Genomic DNA, 16,186 nt, shown 5'->3' on the forward strand with positions numbered 1-16,186 from the left:
GTACATATAGTGTGAAAATTCATCAGTATTTGTAGGGTCACACGAACACGCTCAATCTTAACCGTTTTGCTACTACAGAAGTGCTCTCTGCATTCCGTGCTGAGCCCAGCTTCGTTGTGGCCGTAATGCTCGTCAACTGCTGCTTCCTAAGCTGGGAGCTGCATTCCAGCCACTATAAAATACTTATCGTACAATTTTAAGAAGACTATTACGTGAAAAAAATTGACTTTTGCATATCTTACAGTCCGATATCTTCACTTGATAGAAAATTGTATTTCTTTTTGTTATTTGTCATAGTTATTGGGCCACATTCAGTTAAGTAAAACAGTGCACAAGATTTTAAAGAGTTTGAAGAGGTAAAAATGCAGTGCGAAAACTTTTCGTACAGTTCGTTTTAGCCCCAGCACTGCTATTTATGAAATGTAATTAAGATACCAAAATTTTATTTCAACTGAGAACAGAATTATATTTCATTTTGTTCTCGAGTGCAACAGAAGGTAGCGCGATGTGTCCACTTCTGTCCCTGCACGACGCAAATCGAGTGGTCGTATGTTGCAGCCGCAGCTCCCCGTGCTCCTCTAGCTCGTGCGAGCTTCCCCATCTCCGAAAAACTACTGGGACCTATATCTTTCTCGACCTATTTGCCATATTCGGCTCTCGGTCTCTCTACGGTTTTTACCTCCCACACTTCCTTCCAATACTAAATTGACGATCCCTCGACGTCTCGGAAAGTGTCCTATCGACCGATCCATTCTCCTAGTGTGCCACAAATTCCTCGTCTCCCCGACAAATTCCTCTTCTTCCCAATTCCATTCGGTACCTCTCATTAGTTGCACGATCGACCCGTTTAATCTTCAGTACTCTTCTGTGGCACCACATTTCAAAAGCTTCAATTCTCTTTTTGTCTAAACTGTTTATTGTCCACGTTTCACTTCCACATGTGGCTACATTACAGCCAAATACCTTCAGAAAAGACCTCCAAGTACTTAAATCTATATTTGATATTAACAAATGTCTCTTCTTTAGAAACTATTTTCTTGCCATTGCCAGTCTACATTTTATATCCTCTCTACTTCGGCCATTACCAGTTACTCTGCTCCCCGAATAGCAAAAAACACCAACTACTTTTAAGTGTCTCACTTCCTAGTCTAATACCCTTAGCATCACCCGATTTTATTCCACTACATTCCATTACCCTCGTTTTGCTTCGGTCAAATTTTTTCTTACATCTGCCCTTCGAGACACTGTCCGTGCCATTCGACTGCTCTTCCGAGTACTTTGCCGTCTCTAACAGAATTACAATAACGTCGGCAAACCTCAAAGTTTTTATTTCTGCTCCCTGGACTTTAATTCCTAATCCCATTTTTTCTTTTGTTTCCTTTATTGCTTTTTCAGTATACTTATTGAATAACACTGGGGATAGGCTACAATCCTGTCTCATTCCCTTCTCAACTACTGCTTCCCTTTCTTTCATGCCCCTCAAACTCGTATAACTGCCATTTGGTTTCTGTACAAGTTGTAAATAGTCTTTTGCTCCTCGTATTTTAGCTGTGCTACCTTCAGAATTTCAAAGCTTTCTCCAAGTCCACAAATGCTACGAACATACGTTTACCTTTCCTTAACATATCTTCTGACATAAGTCGTAGGGTAAGTACTGCCTCACATGTTCCTGCATTTCCCCGAGGTCGGCTTCTACCAGTTTTTTCATTCTTCTGTAGAGAATTTGTGTTAGTATTTGCGGCCGTGACTTATCGAACTGATTGATTGGTAATTTTCACACCTGTCAGCACCTGGTTTCTTTGGAATTGTAATTATTACATTCTTCTTGAAGTACGAGGCTATTCCACCTGTCTCGTACATCGCGCACACCGAATAAGAGTTTTGTCGTGGCTGGTTCTCTCGAGGCTATCAGTAGATATGGTGAAATATCGTCCACTCCTGGGGCCTCGTTTCGACCTACATCTTTCAGAGCTTTGTCAAATTCTTCTCATCTTCATCTATGCTGGAATGTAATTAGCAGTCTTCGAAAGGGAGGTAAGAAGGAAATGACAAGTATTTTGGACAGGTCAGGAAAACTGCTGGTGAATTCTGTGGATGCCTTGGGCAGATGGAGGGAATATTTTGAAGAGTTGCTCAATGTAGGTGAAAATGCGATCAGTAATGTTTCAGATTTCGAGGTAGAATGGGATAGGAATGATTATGGAAATAGGATCACATTTGAGGAAGTGGAAAAAATGGTCAATAGATTGCAGTGCAATAAAGCGGCTGGGGTGGATGAAATTAAGTCGGAACTCATCAAATACAGTGGAATGTCAGGTCTTAAATGGCTACACAGGATAATTGAAATGGCCTGGGAGTCGGGACAGGTTCCATCAGACTGGACAAAAGCAGTAATCACACCAATCTTTAAAAATGGAAACAGAAAAGATTGTAACAACTACAGAGGTATCTCTTTAATCAGCATTGTGGGTAAAATCTTCTCAGGTATTGTTGAAAGGAAAGTGCGAGTATTAGTTGAGGACCAATTGGATGAAAATCAGTGTGGGTTTAGGCCTCTTAGAGGTTGTCAGGACCAGATCTTTAGCTTGCGGCAAATAATGGAGAAGTGTTATGAGTGGAACAGGGAATTGTATCTATGCTTTATAGATCTAGAAAAGGCATATGACCGGGTTCCTAGGAGGAAGTTATTGTCTGTTCTACAAGATTATGGAATAGGAGGCAAACTTTTGCAAGCAATTAAAGGTCTTTACATGGATAGTCAGGCAGCAGTTAGAGTTGACGGTAAATTGAGTTCATGGTTCAGAGTAGTTTCAGGGGTAAGACAAGGCTGCAACCTGTCTCCACTGTTGTTCATATTATTTACGGATCATATGTTGAAAACAATAGACTGGCTGGGTGAGATTAAGATATGTGAACACAAAATAAGCAGTCTTGCATATGCGGATGACTTAGTTGTGATGGCAGATTCGATTGAAAGTTTGCAAAGTAATATTTCAGAGCTAGATCAGAAATGTAAGGACTATGGTATGAAGATTAGCATCTCCAAAACGAAAGTAATGTCAGTGGGAAAGAAATATAAACGGATTGAGTGCCAAATAGGAGGAACAAAGTTAGAACAGGTGGACGGTTTCAAGTACTTAGGATGCATATTCTCACAGGATGGCAACATAGTGAAAGAACTGGAAGCAAGGTGTAGCAAAGCTAATGCAGTGAGCGCTCAGCTACGATCTACTCTCTTCTGCAAGAAGGAAGTCAGTACCAAGACTAAGTTATCTGTGCACCGTTCAATCTTTCGACCAACTTTGTTGTATGGGAGCGAAAGCTGGGTGGATTCAGGTTACCTTATCAACAAGGTTGAGGTTACGGATATGAAAGTAGCTAGGATGATTGCAGGTACTAGTAGATAGGAACAATGGCAGGAGGGTGTGCACAATGAGGAAATCAAAGAAAAACTGTAAATGAACTCTATAGATGTAGCAGTCAGGGCGAACAGGCTTAGATGGTGGGGTCATGTTACACGCATGGGAGAAGCAAGGTTACCCAAGAGACTCATGGATTCAGCAGTAGATGGTAGGAGGAGTCGGGGCAGACTGAGGAGAAGGTACCTGGATTCGGTTAAGAATGATTTTGAAGTTATAGGTTTAACATCAGAAGAGGCACCAATGTTAGCACTGAATAGGGGATCATGGAGGAACTGTATAAGGGGGGCTATGCTCCAGACTGAACGCTGAAAGGCATAATCAGTCTTAAATGATGATGATGATTATGATGATGATGATGATGATGATGATGATGCTTCATCTGTGTCCACTTTCCTTTTCTTTCACATTCATCTCCCTTGTATAGACTCCTCCTACCTTTCAGCTTTCCCTCCTTTGCTTAGGACTGGTTTACCGTCTGTGGTCTTGACGTTCATACGGCTGCTTCTCTTTTCCCCGACGACCTCTTTAATTTTCCTGTAGGCAGTATGTATCTTTCCCAGAGTGAAATATGCTTCTAAAGCCTTACCTTTGTCCTCTAGCCATTCCTGCTTAGCAATTTTGCACTTCCTATCAATCTCTATTTTTAAACGTTTACATTCCCTTCTGCCTGTTTCATTTGCTGGATTTTTAAATTTTCTCCTTTCGTCAATTAAATTCAATATCTCTTGTGTTATCCAAGGATTTTACCTATTTGATCCACTGCTGCCTTGATTATTTCATCTCCTAAAGGTACCCATTCCTCTTCTACTGTATTTCTTTCACCGGTTCTAGTCAACCGTTATCTAATGCTCCCTCTGAAGCCCTCAACAACCTCTGGTTCTTTTATCTTATCCAGGTCCCATCTCCTTAATTTCCTACTTTTTTCCAATTTCTTCAATTTTAATCTGTAATTCATAACCACTAAATTGTGGTCAGAGTCCACATTTGTTCCTGGAAAAGCCTTACAATTTAAAATCTGGTTCCTAAATCTCCATCTAATCTTTATATAATCATCCTGAAACCTTCCGGTGTCTGTAGGTCTCTTGCACGTATACAACCTTCTTTGATGATTCTTAAACTAAGCGCTAGCAATGATTAAATTATGCTCTGTGCAAAATCCTACCAGGCGGCTTCCTCTTGCATTCCTTTCTCCTAGTCCATATTGACCTACTATTTTTCCTTCTCTTACTATCAAATTCCAGTCACCCATCACGATAAAATTTTCATCTTCTTTAACTATCTACATAATTTCTTTTATGTTCAATCTCCTCATCTTATGTGGAGCTGGCTGACACGTAAACTTGTACTACTGTGGTAATCACGGAACTGACGAAGCAGTTACTATATCGGAAAATCTTTTAAAATTCAGTTTCGTAACACGTCAGCAAAAGATGACTGATCACTGTATAATTGGTTCACTACAATTGTAATCACACAACTGTTGTGTCAGGAACAAAACTGTGACAGTGAGAAAGTGCTTATTGTCAAAGAATGAGTGAAGCATGTCTAATCAGTAGTTGTAGTAGAAGGAAGACGGTTAATTAAATCGAAAGAAAAATTCACACAAGAAAACAATAAACAAACAGAGGCTGTAACGCAAGAAAAGAAGAAGAAAACAATTAAATACTGAGGCAGAATTTCTGCCCAGTACTTACCTACAAGAGGCAAAGTGCTCAGTAAAGTTGGCACATACATTTGAAAGCACATCTTTGAGGTCTATTAGTTTCTTTCCCCGGGAAGAAAGAGGGACAGGCTAGAAAGGAAAGGGTAGGTCACTCAGACCCAGAGATGAGAGCGGCACACCTTACGTCGGGACCGAGGGTGACAAAAGATCGATAATAAAAATAAACATTATCTTTTATGTGAAACAGCACAGACAGCTGTTTTAGTGTATTTTGGGAGGTAGAGTGGGTCACATCAGGGGGGAGTAAGGAGTTCTACGGAAGCAGCCGCGAGTCCTCGAGCATCTCGAGGGCCCCAGTGCTCCGAGCATTTTCCGAGAGTCCAGAGGGAAGGAAGAGTTTCGTACGTCGAGGTTGCGGCACTCGGGCCACATTGCAGTTTACTATGTGTCGTACTGTACGTAACGTATCTGCTGCTGCAGTCACGTGAGCCAGTAAAGAGACAGGTTATAGCTCCCGGCAGACCGTCACGCCGACTGGACCCGGAGTGAGGTAAAGCTCTGACAGCAGGCAACCTCTGCCCTCGTGTGACAGCCAATCGGATCGGAAGGAGTCCCGTATCAGATTTGGCCCCGAGATGTGTAACAGTCCACATTAATATTTAATGTACGATCGATTAAAACACTAATCTGACAATACCTGTAATGACGTGTTAATCATTACAGTATCATTTATTAAGCACTGACTCACAAAAGTTAACAGAACAATCAGACCTCCATTACAAATACCGGCGGACGAACTGAACTGTGGAGGAAGTGTGTCCCGAACTGGCAGGTGGAGAGTAGTCGGTCACAGTCGCATACACATCTTGGAGAAGTCACCGGACGACCTCCGCAGTGTCAACACGTACCGATTGCGAACGTTTATTTTCATTTAATTTGAGTGATTTATAGTACAATTTTGTCTAGGAAATGTTAGTTTTGACTTAAGAGACGAGAAAGCAATTTTAGCAGATTAATATTTAATATCTGTGGTGCTCGAGGTATTATAACTGTACTCCACAATTGTCACAGTGATTTATGGGTTTAGACTGGCTCACACACAGGATCGGTTGCATTATATTGATCAGTTTTTCCTTATTTTACTCAGAAGAATAAATACAGTGGCATCACGTTTTCTTAATGACTCAGAATATTACTGCAGTGCACAGTAGCAATCCCAAAAGGCACACTGAGTTTTAATGATCAAAATAGTACATTAGAAGCTGTGACTTTCGGAAAAGAAATCTAACAGAGACAACAAAACCGTTACAGGACGAAGGAGGTAAGAGGGCCCCTATCGAGCAACAGGTGACACACTGAGTGTAGAGTACTAGGATTTACTCAAACAGTTTACCTGACACAGCTCTCCACATCAAACTTCACATAAGGGGAAACTTACGGTGTCGCATATTTAGATGCGGTAACCTAGCCGAACAGTTGGCGTCATTGCCCGGTGAGTGAAAGAATTCGGGTTCATTTCACAGTGTCACCACAGATTCTTTTAGGAGGTACAAAAGTCTCAAATGGAGTCCACTCGGCCTCGTGAAGTCAGACGAGGAGTTGCTCAAGTAGAGAAGCCGCGCCACTGTCGGGACTCGTCTGCCGGCAGAGAGATTGGCGACACACTCGCCACACATCCCACAGTCGTCTACCGCTCTCACCCCGTAAGCTGCAATCCGCCAGTCGGAACGTGCCCGAGTCCTAATCTGCGAGTGGTGTTTACGTTTAACGTGTCACAGCAGGAAGATTTCACGTCGGGAGAGACCGGTAGGTAAATTAAATTTCATTTATTTTCGAGAGGGGGAAATGCGAGGACGAGTGACTGTGCTCTTTCAGAGTAACTGACTAGGCACCTGCCTAAAGCAATTTACGGAATTCGGGGAAAACTTAAGTCGGGACAGGCAGAACGTAATTCGAACTGTCGCCCTCCCGAATGTACCTCCGGTGTGATAATCACTGCACCACCTACCTCGGTCAGTACAATTTTTAGATTCTTCGGTACTTTTTGGGAAGGATCGAGAGGCAATGCTGAAACTGAAGACTCCCTGAAACGTATAATGTGACAGAATTTTCGATCACACGTCACCTTCGCCACCTGAGCAACACGAGGTAAATATTCTTTCTCTCAGAAGTGAGCGTCGGCCAGCCGTACCGTCTCACTGTAATGGCACAGTTACAAAAGGAGAAAAAACGAGGGCGGCAGGGGAGAAACGGACGCGAGCGTCCCGAGAATTGCGACGTGCGTTACCGACTCACTCGAAATAGATGACAGTGGGGAAGCCGGTGATGTTGTACTTCTGCCGGAGGACCGCGTTCTCCGGGCGGTTGACGTCCACGGCTGCCAGCGTGGCGACGCCCCTGAGCTCCGACGCGGCCGCCGCGTAGTCCGGCTTCAGCTGCTTGCAGAAACCGCACCAGGGGGCGTAGAACAGCACCAGCACCTGCCGCGGGCCGTCCCTGCGCTGCAGCACCTTCTGGAGAGCCTGCGAGACACGGCACAGTTCTCGCAGTCTGCAGGCGACGTAACAGCTCGAATAAAAGGTGCGTCAAAATATTGTCACGAGGGGTATTCGAAAAGTAACTGTCACCTACTAATATTTAAATATCGATCGTCCCAATTACAAAAACGAAATTATCATCTTCCGTACTCAACCTTACCTCTATTTCTGCCAGCCAATCGTTGCCAAAAATCCAGTCCACAGTCAAAGAGTCAGGAATTAAAACCGACACGTCAAAACGTCTGTTTAAAATCTTGCACCTAATGAGTGCCCGTACAGTAACGGCGTAACTCCCGTGCCCAGCTGCTGTAAACTACTGACAGGGAAAATAGGTACCTCTCCTATTTCGTGAAGCTGTTCGTACAAACTTTTGGAGATCACTGCAGTATCACTACCAGAATCTGAAATTGCTGTCATTTTCTGACTTACACTAAGTTCAGTCACCAGATTCGACACTTTGTCTACACATGTGTATCTTCTGTCAGTAGTTCAGCACTAATATCTTGAGTTTCATGTTTAATTGTTTGTATTCTACTGTTTGACCCATTAGATTGTGCGGGTCTCGTCCAAAACTACTACTAGTTTACTGGGCACTGCACATATTTCTGAGTGGTGAACGATCCCAAACTTTTCCGTCGTCTACTGTCTGCCGGTTACGCCTACCGAAACTATTCTCTCTCCTCTCACTGTTTCAAATTTGGTCACCATTATGCCGGTAATTCCTCCACGTGGGTCACTGTGTTGCTGGTGATTGCCGTGTTATCGGTCCCACAACTGATATTCGTAATTATCTTGCCCGGTTTCTTAGAAATTGTTGATTACGATGAGTCAAATTTCACTCTGATCCCCTCAGCATTCATTCATAATAAGTCACGGAAACCATCAAATGTTCACAATGTTAACTGTTTATTTACTTTGCACAGCAAATGCTTTATCAAAATTACGATCAAATTGTCATCACCGACACTATCATCCCCCTAACGATTGCGCCCTCCAGTATTTTTGAAGAAAGTCACACGTCGACCCCTCCCTCACGGCAAATAATTTCTCTTTTGTACTTCTTTTTCGTGTGAGAACACTTACTAATCGATCGACACCATCAGAGACATCACCGTACCCAATTCAGTAAACTTTGCACGCTTCAACATAGTCGGCACGTCCACCGACGTATCTATAACACACACGCTCCGAATAATAAAAAATACCTTAAATCATCCTAAAAAGCTAAGTAACGTAGAAACCTATGAGCTAACGGGGTTGCTCGAGTTAGTGCTATCACACGATTACTTTATCTTCGACAACAATGTATTCAAACGTTGGTCTAGCAATGGGCAGTTAGCCTTCTTGCTGACGTGTACATCAATGACTTAGAAATCAAATTCTTTAAAGCAGACCAAATAGTAAAGAACAAACTCATTTATTATAAACACTAAGTCGATATATGATGAGACAGCCACTGATGTTGACACCTTAGCTGATAACTTAATAATGTTCATCCAAAAATACAGTTTACAGTACAACATCAAACTCAACATGGAATCAACTTTCTTGACCTAAATATAGTACACCACAACAATAAACATAAATTTCAAATATATAGGACACCCACCATGTCAGATCAGCATAAGCTAGCATTATTTAAATCAGCACTCAACCAAATAAACAAAATTCAAGCTGAACCTACTATAAAAATAAATGAAATAACTATTTTAAAAACAATAGTATCAAACAATACTTATGATCCAACCATAATTGATACACTTGATGTCAAAATGAAATCCCATAAAACAATATGAACAAGCCAGCCAGCCCTCAGCAGCAGAAGAAACCAAATAAGTCTGTATGTCCTTTCTCAGTAACATGTCGTACAAACTCTCTAAGCTGTTCGAACCACACAATGTTAAAATAAGTTTTCACATGAACAACAGAATACAAAACAAAATAGTCCACAATACTCCGAGAGCCATCACACCCTTCCAAAAATCTGGCCTACATAAATTAAGGTGTGATAGCTGCTCCTGCTACTACATAGGGCAAATACGATACAAAGAGCACACTGACGCACTCCATTTAAACAACTTAAATAGATCAAAGTTTGCCACCCATCTTACAGAAAATAAACATTCCGCTACAGACATAAAAACCAACCTCTGCGTCCTACACACTGTAGTCGAGGGAATAATGATGGATCTTCTTGAACAATTAGAGATTTTTCATCCACAAACCTAAATCACAACTTAAATAGTCTTCAGCAACTTAAATAGTCTACAAGTGCTCTAATAACGTTTCACAAATGACAGTGCTGATAGTTAACATATTAACTCTGTTCTTTCAAAGCTAGAAGACAACTGAAAAATACTGACTGAAGTGCAACTGCACAGAAGTTTATGCATCGATTACTGGGTGCGAGAATAACAACTCTACAGCTTAACTGCAAAACCACAAGTGACTCTAGATCCTTACATGTCGAGTACTCAGTACAGATTAAGACCTAAGAACTATATAGCTTAACAGCTCTACAACGAACGACTCACCGAACGAACCAACTAAACGACACAGTGCCCGTATCGAATACTTGCCACAGACCGATTCGGAGCAGCACACATCAAATCTCAACTACACAGTAGTTGTGGCTTCGTGCACGAAATCTATATAAAGATGTGCGTAATTTAGAAATAACAAAATGGTAAAATACAAGGTAAATAGATCTTCAATAATAATAACATAAAAAACAGAAAATTAAGTAGTACATATACACCTTATACAATGAAGTAATTCGGTTTAATTTATAAGCAGTACAATCAAGAAATGGTAACAAACTTAGGTCACCTAGTCGGTTTAAAAGAGGGAGGGGAAGGGACCAAACTGCAAGGTCACCGGTCTCTCGTTCCCGATAAAATAATTACACGAGGGAAAGGAGAAAAGAAAGGAGTCGTACAGCACATTAACAGGAGAAAGGAAGAACCGGAAGAATGACAGAAGGACAACCGGCACTACCGTGGACAAAACAGGAAAAGAAAACCACAGAGAGAAGCAAGAATCAGGTAGAAGGGGTAAAAACAAGAGAGAGCAGACGACCGTGGCCGGCCGACCACGAGAATAAAAAGGAAAGGCCACCCAGTCCGCGACACATTAAAACGTCCACCACTCTAAAACCATTCGAGTGGAGAACACAGAAGGACAAAGGACAGGTGCTAAAACTTATACAGAACGATAAAAACCACTGTCACGTATAAAACGTAACGCTAAATTATTCAACGAGGTGTCGTTAATGGCGTCAAGTACAGAAACTGAAGAGAGTGTCCAGAAACTGAAGAGTCTGTCACAGAGCAGCTCACCAAGACACGGGCCACTGTCGGCTGAACGCCGCACCGACACCGGTGTGGGTCATCGCGGCGCAGGAGGCAGCCACGTGTCACCCAGACGTGGCCAATGCGGAGCCGACAGGGAACCGCGGAGTCCTTCCGAGAGGCCCGCACGGAGGACTGCCACACATTTGTAGTCTCCTTAACGGCACGCAGTTTGTCGTGTGTGAAGAGGTTACGGCATTCCGTCTCCCGAAGCTGAAAAACCTTGCGGCGTAGTACCGAACGCAGGTCAGTCGTACAGAAGCCGATCTCCGTAAGCAGTTTCCGTGTAGCCTTTTCGGCCAGCCGTTCGGAAACTTCGTCGCCCGGGATCATGACGTGACCCGGGGCCCAGACGGACGCCACCGAACCACCGGACCGTTATACGGCACAGACGGACTCCCGGACGGTCACTACCGAAGAGTGACGAGGGTAGCACCGGTCGATAGCCCGTAGGCCACCCGAGGTGTCGGTACGCGGAAGAAATGACTCCCCCGGGGCACGAACAGGTGTGCTCGATCGCACGAGATACAGCCACCGACACGGCAGTGAAAACACTGCAGCCACCGAGCAAAGAATGCCGTTCGATACGTCCACCACGAAAATACGCAAAGCCGACGCAAGTGTCGGCCGTCGAGCTGTCCGTGTAAACCACTTCTTCACGGCCTCGGTACCCGTCGAGAATCGAGAGGAAGTGGCAGCAGAGAGCCGCGGGGTTAACCGAGTCCTCAGGGCCACGCGAAAGGTCCGGGCAAAACCACAGCCTAGGTGTACACGACAGAGGTGTACTCGAACGGACCTCGAGTATAGGTACTAAAGGAAAGGACTACAGCTCGGAAAGTACGAATCGGATACGACTGCAATCGGAAGCCCCGATCTGGGCCGACGGTGCGGGAGATGAACTGTCACGGGTGGGAATAAAGAGACGGTAATTCAGATGAGCAGGAGAACTACAAACGTGTGCGACGTAGCTTGCCGGCAGTCGTGCACGCCTAACCTGCAACGGAGGAACTCCGGCCTCCACCCGGACGCCGGTCACCGGACTCGTCCTAAAAGCTCCCGTCGCTACGCGAACGCCACAGTGGTGCACCGGGTCGAGTAAACACAATGCAGAGGGTGCTGCCAAACCGTAAACCACACTCCCACAGTCGAGGCGGGATCGGACGAGGGCTCTGTAGAGCTGCGGCAGCGAGAAGATCTGCACACCAGTCGGTGTCGCTCAGGCAGCGGAGGGCACCGAGGTGCTGCCATCACTTCCGCTTAAGCTGACAAAGGCGAGGAATCCGAGCCAATCGGGCGTCAAAAATCAGTCCTAAGAATCGACGTGTCTCCAGTACAGTGAGTGGATCATCACTAAGGTAAAGCCCACAGAAGTGCACGACACACAACTTCGCAGCTGAAAACTGGAAACTGTGGGCTAGACCCAGGACTGCGCCTCGTGGACAGGTCCCTGTAGGCGCCGCTCAGCAACACCGGTACTGGTGGAGCACTAAGAACTGCAGAAGTCGTCTGCATACAGTGAAGGTGAGACTGACGACTCTACAGCTGCTGACAGACCGTTAATGGCCACCTAAAATAGACACACCCAATACACAGCCCTGCGGGGCCCCATTCTCCTGGATACGGGGGGGGGGAACTACGGAAGGCACCAACTCGGACACAGAAAGTACGAAGTAACAGGAAATTTTGGATAAAAATCGGGAGTGGGCCTCGGGGACCCCACTCGTATAACGTGGCGACGGTACGTTACCGGGTCGTGTCGTAAGCTTTTAGTAAATCGAAAAAGACGGCAACCAGATGTCGGCTTCCGGAACGGGCCGTCCGGACGGCAGACTCGAGGGAGACGAGATTATCGGTGGTAGAGTGACGCCGGCCGAAACCGCCCCGACGTGGAGCCGGTAGGCCACGTGACTCGAGGACCCGACCCGACTGCCGGCACACCGCACATTCCGGCGGCTTACAGAGAACATTGGCGAGGCTGACGGGCCGACAGCTATCCGCGTCGAGCGGGTTCTTACCGGGTTCGAGCACCGTAACGGTGGGGCTCTTCCGCCATTGCGACGGAAAGGTGCCGTCGCACCAGATCCGGTTACAGACGACGAGGAGATGTCGCTCGTAGTCAGATGAGAGACTTTTAACGATCTTACTGTGGATCCGGTCTGGCCCGAGAGCTGTGTCGGGGCAATGTTCGAGGGCACTGAGGAGCTCTGACTCTGTACTCTGTAGTACTTAGGTACTATTTTTATGAGAAAGAAGTTTCAAAGTGCACTGTGTATTACAAAACCCACCATTTCCTGCAAACTCGAATTCTCTAAATGAATTATTTTCAAGTTAACGTGTCACTGTACGTAAGTTACGAGGGTCGATCCAGAAGTAACGTTCCCCTCATTTTTACAAAGAGAGAACACTGTTTATTCTCTCAGAAATTTACATCACTGGAAAGAAGAAACTGAGCCTTATTTTTTCTTCCTAACTCACACGTTTTCCTACACATTTTTGTAGACGATGCTCTATTTTCTGTATCCCCAGGTCACAGAACTCTGCTGCCAACTCGCCAAGGAAGTGTTTCGCCACTTCTCCGACTCGATCGTCGCTCCGAACGAATTAGTCACTTGAGTGCGCCTTTACTTTGGGAACGAGTGATAATCACAGAGCACGAGCTCCAGAGTGTAAGGTGCTCGGAGCACGACAGTCCGACCAAAATTTGTCAAAGCTCCCGGGTCGACAGGAAACGTGAGGACGGGCATTTCGCAAATTGGCATTAAACCTTCTGTCAGTCGTCCTCTCCGACAGTTCCGGGCAGCTCGCACGCGTTTTCGTAGTATTTCACAGTAAGTGTCCGATTCGGTCGATGTCTCGGGTTGCACGTAATCATATCACTCGTATCCCCTTACAGTCCCACAACACAGTGGCCACGACTTTGCCAGAAGAAGGAGATCGTCCGAACTTCTCTGCAACTGGTGATCCCGAGTGACGCCACCGTCTGAACTTTTCCTTCGATTCGGGAGTGAAACGAAACACCCACGTACCGTATCCCGTTACAGTGGAGTCCGACAGTCTTTCCTAATTTCCTCGACACTTTCGAAGAGAGACATTTCTCCTAGCGTTCTTCAGTCAGCACGTGCAGTACCCACCGAGTGCAACAACTTTCCCGTCAAACTTCTTTCACCCGTACTGTAAGAACTCCGGGAATCCTAACGACAAGTTCGCAGACAGCGATCCACCCATTTCGAAGCACTCCGTGTCGGACCACCTCGATAAGCGCCTCCAAAAATGAAGTTCTTCTTCTCCGTACTCAATTGTGGACCACCTTCCGGCTGTCACTAAACTCCCTGCACCGTTTTCAGACGTGTCAAACAGACGTACACTCTTCGCCATACAATTGTTCTGACGGACGAATATCCACCGGTGGAGTCACTTTCACGTGCAAAAACCGAATTACGGAACAAATCTCGCACTCGACGTGATGAACAGTGGGCACCTCCCTCCACTGCGGACAGCTGCCCGGCCAGTACCGAGCAGTGCAGCGAAGCACGGCCGAGCGGAATCGCAAGTCGGGGATAGGTGCGCACAGCAGTTTTGACGGATTTCGACTAGCACCTTCCGGTGCGGCTGGAGCTCTTTGGGAACCTTACTTCTGGATTAAACCTCGTATACAGGGTGAGTCGGTGATTGCGTAGCAAACTTTCAGGTACGATGGAGAAGAATAATGTATCAGTTTGAGGTAAGAGACCCTGATCAACTTTTAGAGGTGGTAGTACAGACCAGAACAAGAAAAGGTCTAGTAAATATGGGCTCTAAAATGCGTAAATCTTCAAGACTGTGAAACTCATCTCTCCTACATTGGAGGGTACTTAATGAGAGTAGCTGTACGGGAAGTTTGTCGGAAAAGTAAAGAGCGACTGACTTAATAAACCGGGTCTGGAAGAATACCGACAGGATCATTACATTTGGTGACGGACGACACAGACGACGCGTTCTGCGACAACCTTCGCATCCGGAGCCCGACTGTCAGTGTCGACATACGGTGGTCAAATTAGACATTTTTAGTGGTGCTTCAACTTCCCGGCACCGTCGGACAGGAAAAGAATAATAGGCTGCGAATAATCTCATTTTAATTATAATCTGCGTGAGTAGAATACGACAGAAAGACAATGTGTAATTGCACAGAGGACGGTAACGTAACTGACGGAGAGGATAGTGTTTATGAGAACAGTGGTAATACGGATCTTGTTAACGAATCAGAACTGAGGTAGAATGCAAAATGTAGATTCCCCAGAAAGTGAAAATTCGACCTCAAATGTAAACGTCGAACCACGTGAGGTAGTAGCAGATAACAATAGGGTGGAAGATGTAGGAAGACCGGATGTACTGATGCAGTTTTGACAAAAAATAAACATCGATTTCAACAAAAAAACTACGATCGTCGATGAAATCTGAACAAAAAAATTTGAACGAGAAAATAAAAAGTAGGGCAAAATATTGGAGCAAAGGAAAGTGAATTTTTGTAATGAGTTTCAGAGTTGGTTTAATAATTTTACTCAGGAATGTAGGAAATCACTTAATGAGAAATAATCAGAGTTCACGCACAAGGTTACACCACAGTGTTGAAAGATCGAAGCAGATGTAACTGAGAAACAGAAACAAGTCAACTCACAGACAGAAGTAGTAAAACGAGCTTTACTGTGCAGTGCTATTACAAATAATGAAGCAGTTCGAGCTCAAACTGTGTGTGAGGAAAATAAGAAATCAGTCATTAAAGTAGTATCAGGTATACAACAATAATGTTCCTATCTACAATCAAAAATATAGACACCGGAAGACACGATGAAGAATGTAAGAATACACCGTACCGAATTACGTACAAACATTATCCGACAAGAAATAGAAATGTTAATCTAAAAAATTGTGCTATAGGTTGTTGTAAAAACCTTGTTAACAGAGTGCTCGGCTAAGGACAGTTTAAAGAATCTGACCCACATAAAAATTTAAATCCTGTGGATTTCATAAAACAATTTTAAGTTGTATTTGCACAAATTCAAAATTAATCAGAAAAAAAATGAATGTGTGTAAGACATACAAACGAATCTGTGTAAGACATACGGCGAAACCGTGTGTCTAATGAGTATACTACATTTGCAGACTCTGAAAGAGCATTTCTCTGCAAATACTGGTCACATTAGAAACAACGAAGTATAATAGAGAAATTATTTGCCA

At 44.5% G+C, this 16,186-nt stretch overlaps 1 protein-coding gene across 2 annotated transcripts in view; it reads right to left on the reverse strand.

The window, feature by feature from the left end:
• The window catches only part of LOC126109690 (protein disulfide-isomerase A5), a 177,111-nt gene that overhangs the window by 79,177 nt on the left and 81,748 nt on the right, over positions 1 to 16,186 (reverse strand). For both annotated transcript variants that reach the window (XM_049914747.1, XM_049914746.1), the window contains exon 4: positions 7,381 to 7,607. In XM_049914747.1, coding sequence (XP_049770704.1) covers positions 7,381 to 7,607 — 227 coding nt within the window. The remainder of the gene's footprint in view (positions 1 to 7,380; positions 7,608 to 16,186) is intronic.

The sequence above is a fragment of the Schistocerca cancellata genome, chromosome 12, assembly GCF_023864275.1.
Source record: "Schistocerca cancellata isolate TAMUIC-IGC-003103 chromosome 12, iqSchCanc2.1, whole genome shotgun sequence".
NCBI classification, from domain to species: Eukaryota; Metazoa; Arthropoda; class Insecta; order Orthoptera; family Acrididae; genus Schistocerca; species Schistocerca cancellata.